This window comes from Cnephaeus nilssonii (assembly GCF_951640355.1).
Source record: "Cnephaeus nilssonii genome assembly, chromosome: 21".
NCBI lineage: Eukaryota > Metazoa > Chordata > Mammalia > Chiroptera > Vespertilionidae > Cnephaeus > Cnephaeus nilssonii.
Window position 1 is genome coordinate 37,706,059 of NC_137092.1, and position 13,513 is coordinate 37,719,571.

At 58.1% G+C, this 13,513-nt stretch overlaps 1 protein-coding gene across 1 annotated transcript; it reads left to right on the forward strand.

Moving 5' to 3' along the window:
• Nucleotides 1-1,102: 1,102 nt before the first annotated feature.
• On the forward strand, nucleotides 1,103-9,519 carry VSIG8 (V-set and immunoglobulin domain containing 8; the record flags this gene model as incomplete). Its single annotated transcript, XM_079761866.1, has 7 exons — nucleotides 1,103-1,151; nucleotides 5,109-5,284; nucleotides 5,909-6,110; nucleotides 6,237-6,458; nucleotides 7,836-7,961; nucleotides 8,241-8,433; nucleotides 9,252-9,519. 7 exons carry the CDS (start codon nucleotides 1,103-1,105, stop codon nucleotides 9,517-9,519), a joined length of 1,236 nt encoding a protein of 411 aa, XP_079617992.1.
• Nucleotides 9,520-13,513: the final 3,994 nt, after the last annotated feature.

Below are 13,513 nucleotides of genomic sequence, written 5' to 3' on the forward strand. Positions count from 1 at the left end.
AAGACAACAAACAGTCCCCAAAAGAAGTGCACATGGGGGCTTAGCCATCCTCAGGGGAGACGTGGCACATGCTGGTGAGTGGGCACACACAGGCACCCCCTTCCCTGGCCCTCTTGGTGCTGTTCTCCCAGCACCCCCTCACTAACCCCTTCACTTGCTGGGCCCCCTCCACACACCTGGCCCTTCTCCCCTCGGGCCTCACCGAACTGGCTTTAGTTCTGTGTGGGAGTTTGGGCTGGATCCCTCTAACACCCCCAGCTCCTAGGGATCCCCTACATCCGAGGATGACCTTGCATCAGGTATTGTTCGGGGGCATGGGGGCAGGGGCAGCCAGGGGAGGACCCTGATCCCAAACCCACCTCTTCCCTCCCTCGCGGAGCTCAGCAGGGCTGACTTTCTTTGAGGGGCCACAGGCCTCAGGTGGAAGGCGGACTGGACAACCCTGGGCCCCTTTCATCTGCCTGGGCCTTCCCTCCAGCCCGAGGGCCCCTCCCTCGTGCCCCTTCCCACAGACCCCTTCAGACATCAGGGATAGGAAGGGGCAGGGTTTGGAGAGCGAGTGGGACCCCTCTGCCCTGAGGTCAGTGCTAATCCTTCGAGCCTGGACACCCTCCTCCCCAAGCTTGGCTTCTCCTTCCTCTTCCATGTCCCCTGGGGAGGAAGGTAACCAACCCGAGTGGTGAGGGGAGCTCCACGGATGCCATCAAAGGGGGTGACTATTGCCACCGAGGACGGGGCCAGGAGGAAGTGGAAGTTTAACAGGTGCCTAATTACAAGTCCCACGGGCAGCCCTGCCCCACTCTCTGGATAGGGAAGAGCTTGGGTGATGGCTGGGTAATGCCTGGGTAGGCCACTCTGTCACCCCGGTAATTAGGGTTTTGGGGACTCCTCCCCAAGGCGGGGACCTGGCCCCCTCCCTTCCATAGAAATAACTCTGGCTGCTCCCCAGCCTGGCCCTCATTGCACCTTCCTACCACCCCGGGGCAGTGTCTGGGCCCTCATCTCCCCCTCCCTCCACCCATCCCTACACACTACCACCGGCCCCACTGCCGCCGGCCCAGGGACACCCAGCCCAGGCGGAGGAGACACGGAGCCCAGAGACATGGGAGTTCGAGGAGCCTTCCACCTTCTGCTCGTGTGCCTGAGCCCAGGTATGGGGCTGGGCAGCGGGCAGGGATGCCCGCACGCTAGATGGCGGAGAAAGGGGCAGTGAGGGGCGAGCGGAGGAGCCTGGCGGTTTCTGAGATGCCCTGGCAGGGCGCGGCCCACCCTTGCCCTGCTGCCACCAGGTTTGGATATTGCCACGGGGCCTCTCTCCAGGAGAGCCCCAGGCCTGGAGTTTGGGGCAGAGGTCTTGGGTGGCCCCTCATTGTGGGGCTCGCACCTGCACGCACCTGCAGTGCCTGAGTACAGGGCCGTGGGAACTGGGAGTGGGGTGGATGGGCAGGTGAGCAGCAAAGCTGGGTGGGGGCCGAGGAGGAGCCTGGGAAGGTGCCTTTCACCAGTGTGTCCAGCCGGAGGGCGCCCACCCCAGGCCAGGGCCAGGGCAGGGAGCTGCCTGCAGAGGGCAGAGCCTCAGCGGACGTGGCCCGAGTGGCTGCTCCCAGCACTGCCAGTTACAGCCCTGACCGGAGACCTCCACTCCAGGCCTTGTGTTGTGAGAGTCCCAGGGGCGTGCCCCCCTCCAGGATGAGGCCGGAGGAGGGTGGGGACAGCAACTCCACAGTGTCTTCACCCCAAGGGGGCTCCCGTGGAGGGCAGGGCTCAGGTTGGATGTCCTGGCTCCCTGCCCAGGTTGGGGCAAGTCTCAGCAAGGGCCACTCTGTGTGGGCACTGCTGGAAATGGCTCGGAGAGCCACCCCGGGGGGTCTGGGCTGGGGGCGAGGGAGTGTGGGAGAAGGAGCTTATGAAGGGGGAAGTATTTTCAGCCTCTGTGTGTGTGTGTGTGTGTGTGTGTGTGTGTGTGTGTGTGTGTGGTGAGTTTCTGGCAGAACGTCTACAACTCCCCCTGTTTGGTGAGAGCCGGGCTGGCGGAGCCTGTGCAGGAAGCTCTGGCCGTGCTGTGGGAACCTGGCACATCTCTGTGTGGGTGGCACGTGTCCTGGGTGTGTGCTGCGTGTATTGATGCACCAATATCCTCTTGGGGGGCCTCCTTTTCTCCCCTCCCTCCCCTCTCCTTCTGCACCTCCAGAGGTGGAAAGGATTCACAAAGGATTTCCGGTTGAGAATAGACACTGCTGTTGAGGTGACATCCACCGAGGGTGCAGCCCCTGGGGGACCAGTAGTCAGCACTGCCCTCTTCCTTGCAGCCCGCTGGGATTTCCTCCCCTCTCCGGGTCTCCCTGCCCAGGGCTCTCTTCCTCTCTGGCTCTCTTTCCTCTCTCCTGCCTCTCTCTTCTCTCCTACTCCCTCAGTGTCACAGCAAGAGAAATCAGGGTGAGACACCAGGAAGAACTTCCCCAGGAGAGTAAAGGCGAGCAGAAAGATTGGAGCCCTTAGGAAGAGATTGAGGAAGCTTCTAAGGGAGACGGAACGGCTGGGGTGAGGCTCCCTGGCCTGGGACAAAGGAAGACACGGAGCCTCGTGCGGGGTGCAGGCCCTCTTCCAGCTTGCCCCTCCTTCCAGGCCCCTTCCCTGAATACTTACCCTCCCGTCGGCTGGCCCCCGGGTGCAGGGAAGAGTCCTCTCTCTGTGGGGTGCTTCCAGGGCCCTTAGGGCGGAGGCTCTGCTCTCTGCGGAGTGCTGGCTCATCGCTGGCTTGCCTTGTGCCGCCCCAGGACCTGGCAGATGGCATCTGGATCCTTATCTCAGAAATGAGCTGATGTTCTGTCTGGGGCTGGAGGAGGCATCACCAGGTCCCGTTAGAGCCCCAGCAGGGAGCCTGCCCGCTCTGGGTGCCCCTGGAGCCTAGCGGGGTTCGAGCGGGGCTGATGGTCTAGCCAGGGTTCTGAGGGGCAAGTTCAGGGATGCCTGAGCTGCTGGGTGTCGCAAGAGTGCGTGCTGGCTCTTTAGAACCGGGTAAGCTTCTGCAGGTAGGCTTGGTCTTGAATGAGCACACATGGACTATGCCCTGTGCAGTGGGCGTGTCTTCTGGATTAATCCGGACCTGTGCTGGTGTGCCGCTGTGTCTCTGTATGAATCCGATAGTATTCGTGTGTAGCAAGGTGGAACCCCATAAGTGCGTCCCTGCATTTAGAAGGCTTGTAAGAGAGTGTCTATGTGTTTGGCTGTGGCAGTGTAATTGTGTGTCTGCGATGCTGTCTAGCTGTGAGGTGGGTCTCAGGAGAGAGCCAGAGAAGGGCAGAGCAGAGTGAGTAGCTGAGACCAGGGGCTGAGACTCCAAAGGACTTGTTGCCTCTCAACAAAGAATGAAGGGGGGTGATCCAGGCTGGGCCAAAGGGTCTGGGGAACAAGGGGGGCAGGAGATTGGGAGGCAGAGCCTACTTGCCCTACCTGCCAAGGTTGGGGCCCTGGGCACACCCCCTTCTATTCCTCTCTAGGTCCAACTGGTTGGGGCTAGTGCTTGCCTGGGGCTTCGGAATAAAAAGGAGAGGAGCTCAGTGCTGAGTTTCCAGACCCCAGGTCCTCCCCCAGGCTGACTCAGTGGGGCAGGCTGGCAGCAGTGGGAGGGGACCCGAGTGCAGTGAGCATATGGGGCAGCTGTACCTGAGCCTCACAATGACGAGAGGGCAGGACACACAGTCCACGCTGCTACACGTCATCACACAAGGCTCATTGTCCTACAGATGCATGTGGCCTCAATCCCAGGCACACACCATTATTCACTGTCACACACGAATTCAGCTCAGTCATGGCCACCCACTGTCATGCACAGGCATGCACCATCACTCAGAGCACTGACACAACCAGGCACCTGCTGTCACGCACAGGCATACAGCCACAAACGTGCACCATCATACGCAAGACACACACATGGACATTCCAGTCTTCCACGCCTTGGGCTGGGAAGGGACCCCAGAGGTGATGCTGTCCAATCCTCCTGCCTCCAGGTAGGAGCACCTCATGTGGCCCAGACAGAGTCAGCTTTTAACCAGCCAGGCTCCTCTATCAGAGAATTTAACAGCTCTGTGTGCTCCATGTGCACACTGTACACACATACACACAAAATCATGTATATATATAAAAGGCTAGTATGCTAAGTGTACAACCGTCTGACCAGTCGCTATGATGCGCACTGACCACCAGGGAGTAGACGCTCAATGCAGGAGCTGCCAAGCTGCAGTGACTTGGCAGCGGTGGTTCTTGGGTGATGCACCCCAAAACCAGAGAGGAGAGAGCCCGATTCCTCACGGAGCTGCGTGACTCCACCTTCAGCCATGGGTTATGTTGCTGCTGGGGCACTGTCGGCCCTGAATCTGCTTTACTGCACACTTGTGTTTGCGTTCCACACCCTGTATGACAGCAACTTTGCAGAGTGCCCTCTCGCACTCTGGGACCCCTTAGGGGATGTCGGAGAGCTGGTTTTGGCCTGATCCCTGCAGGCCAGGCCGAGGGACCCCACTTGCTAGAGGGACCCTGCTCACTCTGCCATGGTGCCCCCCAGGTGCAGCCGGCTAGGGAAGGACCATGGGAAGTTGGCTCCAGGGCGTTTCTGGCCCGTCTCACCCAGTCCCGCCCTGCTGGCCATCTTCTAATTAATTTCCTTTCAATGTGCACGAATCTGTGCACCGGGTCACTAGTGTAAATATAAAATCAGACATCCTACCTGGTCATGGCATGTATACATAAGCAGTATACATAAGCAGCCACAAATACTCATAAGCACACATGTTTACTTGTATACATACTCTTACATGCATACACAATCATGCATACATACAAGCATAACTAACCGCTATATATATACAAACAGGATTCAGATGCAGTCCTACACATCATAGAATATGATGCATACACACATGTGCACAGGCCTGCATATACTGCTTCATGCACACACACAGACACACACTCAGAGCAGCCCCTCCTTCCTGTGGAACCCCCACTGAGCCTGGGTTGCTGCTGATAGAATGGGGGAGGGAGAAGCTGAAGCCGATGACCCAAGTTCTGGCTCAGTTCCCCTCACCCGACCCATTCTCCTCTTCCCCTAGCACTGCTGTCGGCTGTGCGAATCAACGGGGATGGCCAGGAGATCCTGTACCTGGCAGAAGGTGACAATGTAAGACTGGGCTGCCCCTACATCCTGGACCCTGAGGATTATGGTCCCAGTGGGCTGGACATCGAGTGGATGCAGGTCAATTCAGACCCTTCACATCGGGAGAATGTGGTGAGTACACGGTGCCCCTTACCCTACACTCCATGGTCTACCTGATGGCCAGCCAACACTCTGAGGGTAGAGGAGGGCAGATAATAAAACCAAGACCTTGAACTTCCCCCAAGGCCTCTTGTGGAATGGGGCAACAGGGATGAGAGCTCTGCAATCACTCCAAAGGGGTGGTGCCTGCCTTCAAGAAGTTCCCATGCCCTGGCCGGGTGGCTCAGTTGGTTGGTGCATCGTCCTGTATACCAAAAGGCTGTGGACTTGATTCCTGCTCAGGGCACATACCTAGGTTGTGGGTCCCATCACCAGTCAGGGCATGTACAGGAGGCAATGGATCAGTATTTCTCTCTCACATCAATGTTTCTCTCTCTCCCTCCCCCTTCCTCTCTTTCTAAAATCAATAAACATGTCCTTAGGTGAGAGAAAAAAAAGTTTCCAACTCGCTCTTATGCGTTCCAAAGTACTTGCTCTTACTTGGTCCACCCATTTTGTAAGGGGTAGTGGGCCAGGCATCATCATTCCCACTTTTCAGCTGAGAAAAGTGAGTCTCGGAAACTTTGAGTGACTTGCCCACCTGGGCCTCCTGGGCTCTGCCTGTCTCACCACCCTGTTTTCCTCTCTTCCTCGCAGTTCCTTAGCTACCAGGACAAGAGAATCAACCATGGCAACCTCCCCCACCTGCAGCAGAGGGTCCGCTTTGCGGCCTCGGACCCCAGCCAGTACGACGCCTCCATCAACCTCATGAACCTGCAGGTCGCCGACACAGCCACCTATGAGTGCCGGGTGAAGAAGACCACGATGGCTACCCGGAAGGTCATCGTCACCGTCCAAGGTATGGCCAGTCTCCTCCGGGCTCCCCTTCCCTAGACTTCAGAGCCGAGGCTAGCTAGCATGGCTGCTCAGAGCCCAACCGTGCCTCTTGGCTGAGCCTGGCTCACAATTGCCTGCTTTCCTGCAGCTCGGCCCGCAGTGCCCATGTGCTGGTCTGAGGGCCACATGGCGTATGGCAACGATGTGGTGCTGAAGTGCTTTGCCAGTGGGGGCACCCCGCCTCTCTCCTACAAGTGGGCCAAGATCAGTGGGCACACCCACCCCTACCGGGCAGGGTCCTATCACTCGCAGCACAGTTTCCAGTCTGAGCTGTCCTATCAGGAGTCCTTCCACAGCTCCATCAATCAAGGTGAGGGGGACCGGGAAGAGGGGGGCGGGACGAGTGGAAGATCAGGACTTGGGGACCCGCTGGAGCCTCCCTGAGCCATCAGTGGCACCAAGTCCAACCTAGAACCCCTGTGGGAGACGCCTCCTCTGAGCCTGTTTCAGAAGCTGCTATTGAGAGAAGAGGAGGCAGAGGGGTGGGGCAGGGTCCGCCCAAAGCGGTGTGGTTATTTGGAAAGAGCACAGTCTGAGATAGACAGCTGAGCTGGGCTGAGTCCCGGCTGGACTGCGGACTGCAAGAATCAGGCCAGTGGCTTAACCTCTCTGTGCCTTGGTTCATCATGTATGAAAAGGGAGTAAGAACTCTGTGTGCTCCATGTGCACACTGTACACACACATACACACACACACACACACACACACACACACAATCATGTATATATATATAAAAGGCTAGTATGCTAAGTGTCTAACCGTCTGACCAGTCGCTATGATGCGCACTGACCACCAGGGAGTAGATGCTCAATGCAGGAGCTGCCAAGTTGCAGTGACTTGGCAGCGGTGGTTCTTGGGTGACACACCCCAAAACCAGAGAAGAGAGAGCCTGATTCCTCACGGGGCTGCGCGATTCCACCTTCAGCCATGGGTTATGTTGCTGCTGGGGCACTGTCGGCCCCGAATCTGGTTTACTGCACACTTGTGTTTGCATTCCACACCCTGTATGACAGCAACTTTGCAGAGTGCCCTCTCGCACTCCGGGACCCCTCACAGGCGGGAGGACAAGGAGCTTCCAGGGGCCTGTGAGGATTAAATGGGGTGAAGTGTGCAAAGCTGCCGGCATACAGAGAAACCGGCTAGCACTCAAAATCCAACCAAGACGATTAGAGCTGGAGGGAGCCTTAGAATTCCTCCGCTGTAACCCCAGCTTCACCGTACAAAGGAGGGGGCCGAGGCTTGGAGAGGGGCATGGTTCTCTAAGGCCACACAGTGAATTAGTGATGTCTCCGTCCTGTTGCTGGTGGAAGGATTCTTTTTTTAAAAAATTTAAATATATTTTTATTGATTTCTGTGAGGGAGAGAGGGATAGAAACATTAATGATGAAGAGAATCTTTGATTGGCTGCCTCCTGCACGCCCCCTACTGGGCATGTGCCCTCGACGGGAATCCAACCCGGGATCCTTCAGTCCGCAGGCTCCATCCACTGAGCCAAACCAGCCAGGGCGGAGGGGTTCTTCCTACCTTCTCTGTTTCAGCAGGGGGAGGGTAACTCACCTGGGGTGTGGAGTGGACCGGAGTGTGTGTGCCTATACTGTCCTTCCTCCCACCCCACAGTGCCAAGGCAGGGGTGAGGCGCTCAGACACCAGGCCCCCCCGCCTCACGGTAGGCCTGCGGTGACTTCAGTTTCAGGTGTGTTTAACGGCGATCTGGTGTTGAAGGACATCTCCCATGAGGACGATGGGCTGTACCAGTGCACGGTGGCCAACCACGTGGGCTACAGTGTGTGCGTGGTGGAGATGAAGGGCTCAGGTAGGTGCCCTGGCCTTGGGGGCCCTGTAGCTGGACTGGAGGAGCCTGGGCTGGGTTTTGGAGCCTGAGCTGGCTCTGCCTGCCCATTGCATCCTGCGTAGGCCTCTGCCTAGGGCAGGTGGGAAGCCCTGGGAGAAATATGCAAACATAAGGGGTTAACTTGCATTTCCCCACCCCCCACCCCCCATCTTCCTCACTGAGTGTCCCAGGGCCCTGAGCCCCTTTCCCACGGAGCTCTGCCCTGGGAGAGCCTGACCAAGCCTCTCCTTCTCTCCGCAGACTCCCGGCGTGCAGGCGTGATCGTCGGCGCAGTGCTGGGCTCTCTGCTCCTGCTGGGCTGCCTGCTGCTGGCCATCTGGGCGCTCACCTGCTGCTGCTGCGGGGGAGCTGGCGGGGCCCGCGGGGCCTTCGGCTATGGCAACCGCAGCGGGGTCGGCGGAGGGGCCTGCGGAGACTTGTCTAATGAGATCAGGTAAAACCTGATGCATGCTGCATGCTGCTGTGGACAGGGGACGGCGCCCTGCCCTTCCTCACCCCCGCCCGCCACTCCAACCTTGCCCGCCATCGCCCTGGAGCGCGGGGACCGCGGCAGGCCGACCTGCCCTGGCCGCATGGCTTCGCTCCCGCCTCAGGCGCAGTCTTCGGCTCCGCCCCCCGCCCCCACCGCCCTCGGTGCGCCCCTCTCTGTCTCGCCTAGACTGTAAGCTCCTTGAGGGCAGGGTCTGTGTTTTTCCACGTTTCCCCTCTAGGGAGCGGTGAGAACTCCGGTCGTGTGTATTTAAAAAGAGTTCTTAAGACTAGTGCTACTAACTTATATTAGAAACAAACTAGAAATAAAAACAGAACAAGACTTGCAGTGCTAATGATTGCAGTGCCGGGGACGGGACGGAGGACAAGGTGAAGATTGCGGGCGGGAGGTGAGAAGAGAGGGCGAGAGGGCAGGTCAGGGGGTTAGGGAAGAGGGGCCAGGACAGCATCTCCCGGGTCTCCGAGGTTCCCACCTATTCCAGGCGGTGGTTCGGGGGAAACATCAGAAAGGGGCTGAGAACGCCTCGATGGGCCGCTGGCCCTGGGCTGCCCCGAGCTTGTGGACAAGCCCTGCTGGGGGCTAGGAAGGGCCCGGGCCCGCAGCGGGGAGAGTAGGTGGAGGGCAAGCGAGCGAGGGGCCGGGCCGGGAGGCGCCGGGAGGGGGCGCGGGAGCGGGGGCCGAGGTGCGCCCGCCCGGGCTCGGCAAGGCCAGCCCGCGGGGCTTTTGGGAGCCCGCTCACCGCCCGCCTGTTGTCTCCACAGAGAGGACGCCGTGGCGCCCGGGTGCCAGGCCCGCGGGCGCGGCAGCCGCGTCACCCACCTGCTGGGGTACCCGCCGCAGACCGCCCGCCGCTCCCAGCGCCGCCAGTGCGCGCCCCCGCCCTGCGGCGGCCCCGAGGACGTGGCCCTGGCGTCCCGCACCGCCGCCTGCGAGGCGGGCCCCGCCCCGGTCTACGTCAAGGTCGCCTGCGCCGAGACCGAGGACTGCGCCCGGGGGTCGCGGCCGGGCAAGGACGGCCTGGTGGTGTGAGCGCCCGCCCGCTGCGCTCCGCCGAAGAGGGCGCGGCTCCCCGCCCGCGGCTGGGGACGCGCACCGTCTGCGCGGACCCCGCCCGCCCAGGCCACCCGGGGGCTGCGGATGCGGACGGAAGGCATTTTCCTCGGGACATGAATGGGGAGGCAGAGCCTGCTCCCCAAAGTGGGAGCGGGGGCGGGAGGTAAAGGCTCCCCGGACCCTCTCACATCCCCTGGCCCCAGGGCTCCGGGAGGAGGAGGGGACGTGCCTGAGAGGTTGGGGCCGAGGGCCGGTGTCCCCAGCCAAAGCCGAGGTCCCGGGGCCGGGGCCGGGCGGGTGGGTTCTGGACCGGATCGTTCTGTGTGAGATCCGGGCTCGGAGCGGCAGCGTTAGCACAATAAAGACCCGAGGACGACGGGCGGCTGTGGCTCACGGAGGGCTGGGCAGGGCGTGCGCAGGCTGGCTTCGGTTTGTGGTCCTGCATCGTCCCGCACCGTTTCCTCCTTCGCTACACAGATGGGGAAACGGAGGCCCCTCCGGCTGGATTGAAAAATCCAGAATCCCACTTTTCTCTTTCTTTCTAGAAGGTCAGAAGGGGGCGGGAGGACAAGGAGCTTGCAGGGATGACCTGTTTGTTTCCGGACCATTCTATGGGCACATCTACCGAATCCTGACTTTCCTGTCTCTCCCAGATGTACCCTTCCCTCTCAACAACTAGGAAGGGACTCAGTCATACTCTGGGTAGAAAGACCTTGGGGGTCATCTACCCCCCTTCCCCCCCCTCCCCAATGGAAAGGGGATCGACAGGTATTGGGCACTCATTAAGTGCCTGTTGTTTTCTGATGTTTTGTCTTATTGAATCCTTACTTTAATCCGGAGGTTGTGCATTATCCCATTACACAGATGAGGAAACTGAGGCTCAGAGGGATTAGGTATTGACCCTCTGAGAGAGAGCAAGGCCACACAGGTAACAATTCAGAAAGAGTTATTTGGTCCAGGCATGTTTGACGCTAAGACGTCAGGCTGCTTCTCTGATATTTGAATTCTTTCTACAGCATTCCCAACAAAGGCCATCCCAACCTTTTCCTGAATCCTTTTAATGGCATCGCCCCGTCTCCCAAGGCAGTCCATTCAGCCTCTGACTATCAGAGATATGTTTCTTCTACTGAACACAATTTTGGTCCCTGTAGAGCTTTTATCCCTTGGTCCAAGTTCTACCCTTAGGGAGCCCTAAACATCACGTCTCCAATTCCACCGCCTCTCGTGGAACGGCGGTTGAACTTCATACACGGTGGCTGCGCAGGCCCACAACAGCACCTGTGTCTGGTCTAGGGATTGAGGGTCTTCTGAGAGGATGGTATTTCATAGTCACTCATTTCTGCCTGCCTCTGCCCAGCCCTGGCACTTCCTTCTCTCTTTGCCTCTTTTTCTCTTGAGGCAAAACTGGGCTTCCTAATTCTCCCTTCTCCTACCCTGGGGCCACATGAGGTATGGGTATGATGGACCTCAGAATATCTGGGTTTCAAGGTTTTTAAAAAACACACACACATTTTATTGATTTCAGAGAGGAAGGGAGAGGGAGAGAGAGTTAGAAACATCAGTGATGAGAGAGAATCAATGATCGCCTGCCTCCTACATGCCCCTACTGGGGATCAAGCCTGCAACCCCAGACAAGTGCCCTTGATAGGAATTGAACCCAAGACCCTTCATTCCGCAGGCCGACGACGCTCTACCCCTGAGCCAAACCAGGTAGGGTGGGTTTCACATTTCTTAACTGAGCAAGCCCAGAAGCGCTGCTTAGTTATCGATAACGAGGCGGTCCTTCTGCTTGGCTTGCCTTGACAAACCTGTGGAGGAAAAAACAGAGACAGTGGTGGCACAGAGGGAGCCAGGGACAAAGGTCTTGAGGTGGCAGTGCAAAGTGGGAGGTTCTTGGGGAGGGGTGGGAGTACAGGGGGTGAGGGGGTGAAACATCAGGGGAGCAGAGAACTGCAGGAACCATCCATCCCTTCGTTTACTTGCACACACTTGTACTCATACCGTGCTTCCTTTCCTGGTGAGAGCCTGGGATACCCTTGCTCTGGAGTTTGCCCTGCATCCAGAAGATGACTTGTTAGATAGTTAGGTCTTTGGCAGGGCACTGGGCTTTTTGCCCTAAGACAGAGGACTGAGTAGGATGGCTTGGGGGCCCTCCGGATGACTTTGAGGAGCCTCCTGCTCAGCCTCTTGCAGGGTGGTGAGGGAAGGAGGCAGCCAGCTGGCTGTAGCTGCAGGCTGTGGCGAATGACATCACCTTCCCCATTCCAGGAACCAGGGAGTCATGCTCAGACTTAGCCTTCACTTAAAGGGTGAGAACAGTGAGGCGCTGGTAAGAAAAGCTCACTAATAAGCAGTAAGAGAGATTGTAGAGACTCTGGAAAAGCTTCCTGTCAGGGTGACTCACCAGGGAAGCCAGGGAAGGTCTCCCATCCCAGCTGGATGGCAGTTATTACTGCATCGCCACTGCTGGGAGCAGCAAGGGAAGATCCTGCTCCTAGGATATTGCTCCAGGGACCTCTTGGTCGCGTGCTGTTTCTCCTACATGAAACCGCATTAGAGTGGGAGAGAAACACTTGTGGTGGAAAACGTTTAACAGCGACTTTGGGAGCAGGTGGGGGTGCATAGGAGGCAGGGAGACCTTGGTTTATAGCTCTTGCCATTTCTGTGATGTAAGTTCTCCCACCATGGCTGACTTCAGGCTACCAACGTGATGTTCCTGGCGTGGGGTCGGGAGAATGAGCAGTAGCACCCACTGTAGAGTAATTCCACCGTCCGGATACCATAGGCGTCAATAACTTCAAGTAGTGAGACAAGAGGGAACCATCCTGTCTAATAAAGAGGGAATATGCTAATTGACCCTCACACCATCACAAAGATGGCAGTGCCCACAGCCAATAAGGAGGGAATATGCTAATTGAGCGCCACACCCTCAAAGATGGTGGCGCACACAGCCACAAGATGGTGGCACTCAGTCCCCTCAGCCCCACCAGGGTGGCAGGCATGTGGCAAGGCTGGGCCCCTCCACACACCTGCCTCCGGAGTCCCCCAGTCCCCTCAGCCCCCCAGCTGCCCAGGGCCAGCCCGAGGTGCAGGCAAGCCTTGGATGGTGGCTGCCCAGCCGCTCAGGGCCACCTGAGGCTCAGGTAACCAGGGCTGGCCAAGGCTTGTGCTGCTGGCAGTGGCAGCAGCAGAGGTGTGATGGGGCATCGCCTTCCCCTGCTCACTGGGTCACCTCCCACCCCTGAGGGATCCTGGACTGTGAGAGGGGGCAGGCCAGGCTGAGGGATTCCCCCCCATCCAGTGCATGAATTTTCATGCACCGGGCCTCTAGTAGTAACATAATTAGGAAGTGATACATTTTGAGTACTGATCTCCTTTGTTTTATATAACTGATTTAATTGTAAGTTTATATAATTTGATTTTTAAAATGGCTGCAAAACTTAGGTGGATCATGTCACCAGGCTAGAAGACGGCACACGCGCTGCCTCAGAAGGGGGGCCCTCCAGCACAGTCCCCATTCTTCTGTTTTTCCAGAGAGCCACAAACAGCAGAGTCAGTTGTCTCATTCTGCTTCCCAGTTCTGCCTTTTGTGTCTCTCTTCAGCCTTGCCGGAGCTGAGGGCTAGTTGCTCTGGTCACTGAAACATTATTTAGGTAACGCCTGTGCCCTTGGTAGCTACCAGAAACCTAGCTTCGCATCCAGCCTGGGAAATCTATTCAAGAGACATTCCGAGTCGGTTCCTTCCCTGATCTCTTCCCCCGGTTTTAGGAAGCCATCCTCTAGTCATCTTCTCGTAAGCCCCAAATTCTCAGGACCGTGAGTGGGATGGAGTCAGTGAATTTCTTTCTCTGTGCTCCTGTTAGAGTAACTGTTGGCATGCACGCTGCCCAATTACATTGCAGTTACTCTAGGCCCAGGCAGGCTGGGAGGAGTCTGGGGAGGGAGGACTATTTTTTCTTGCCTCGCTGGA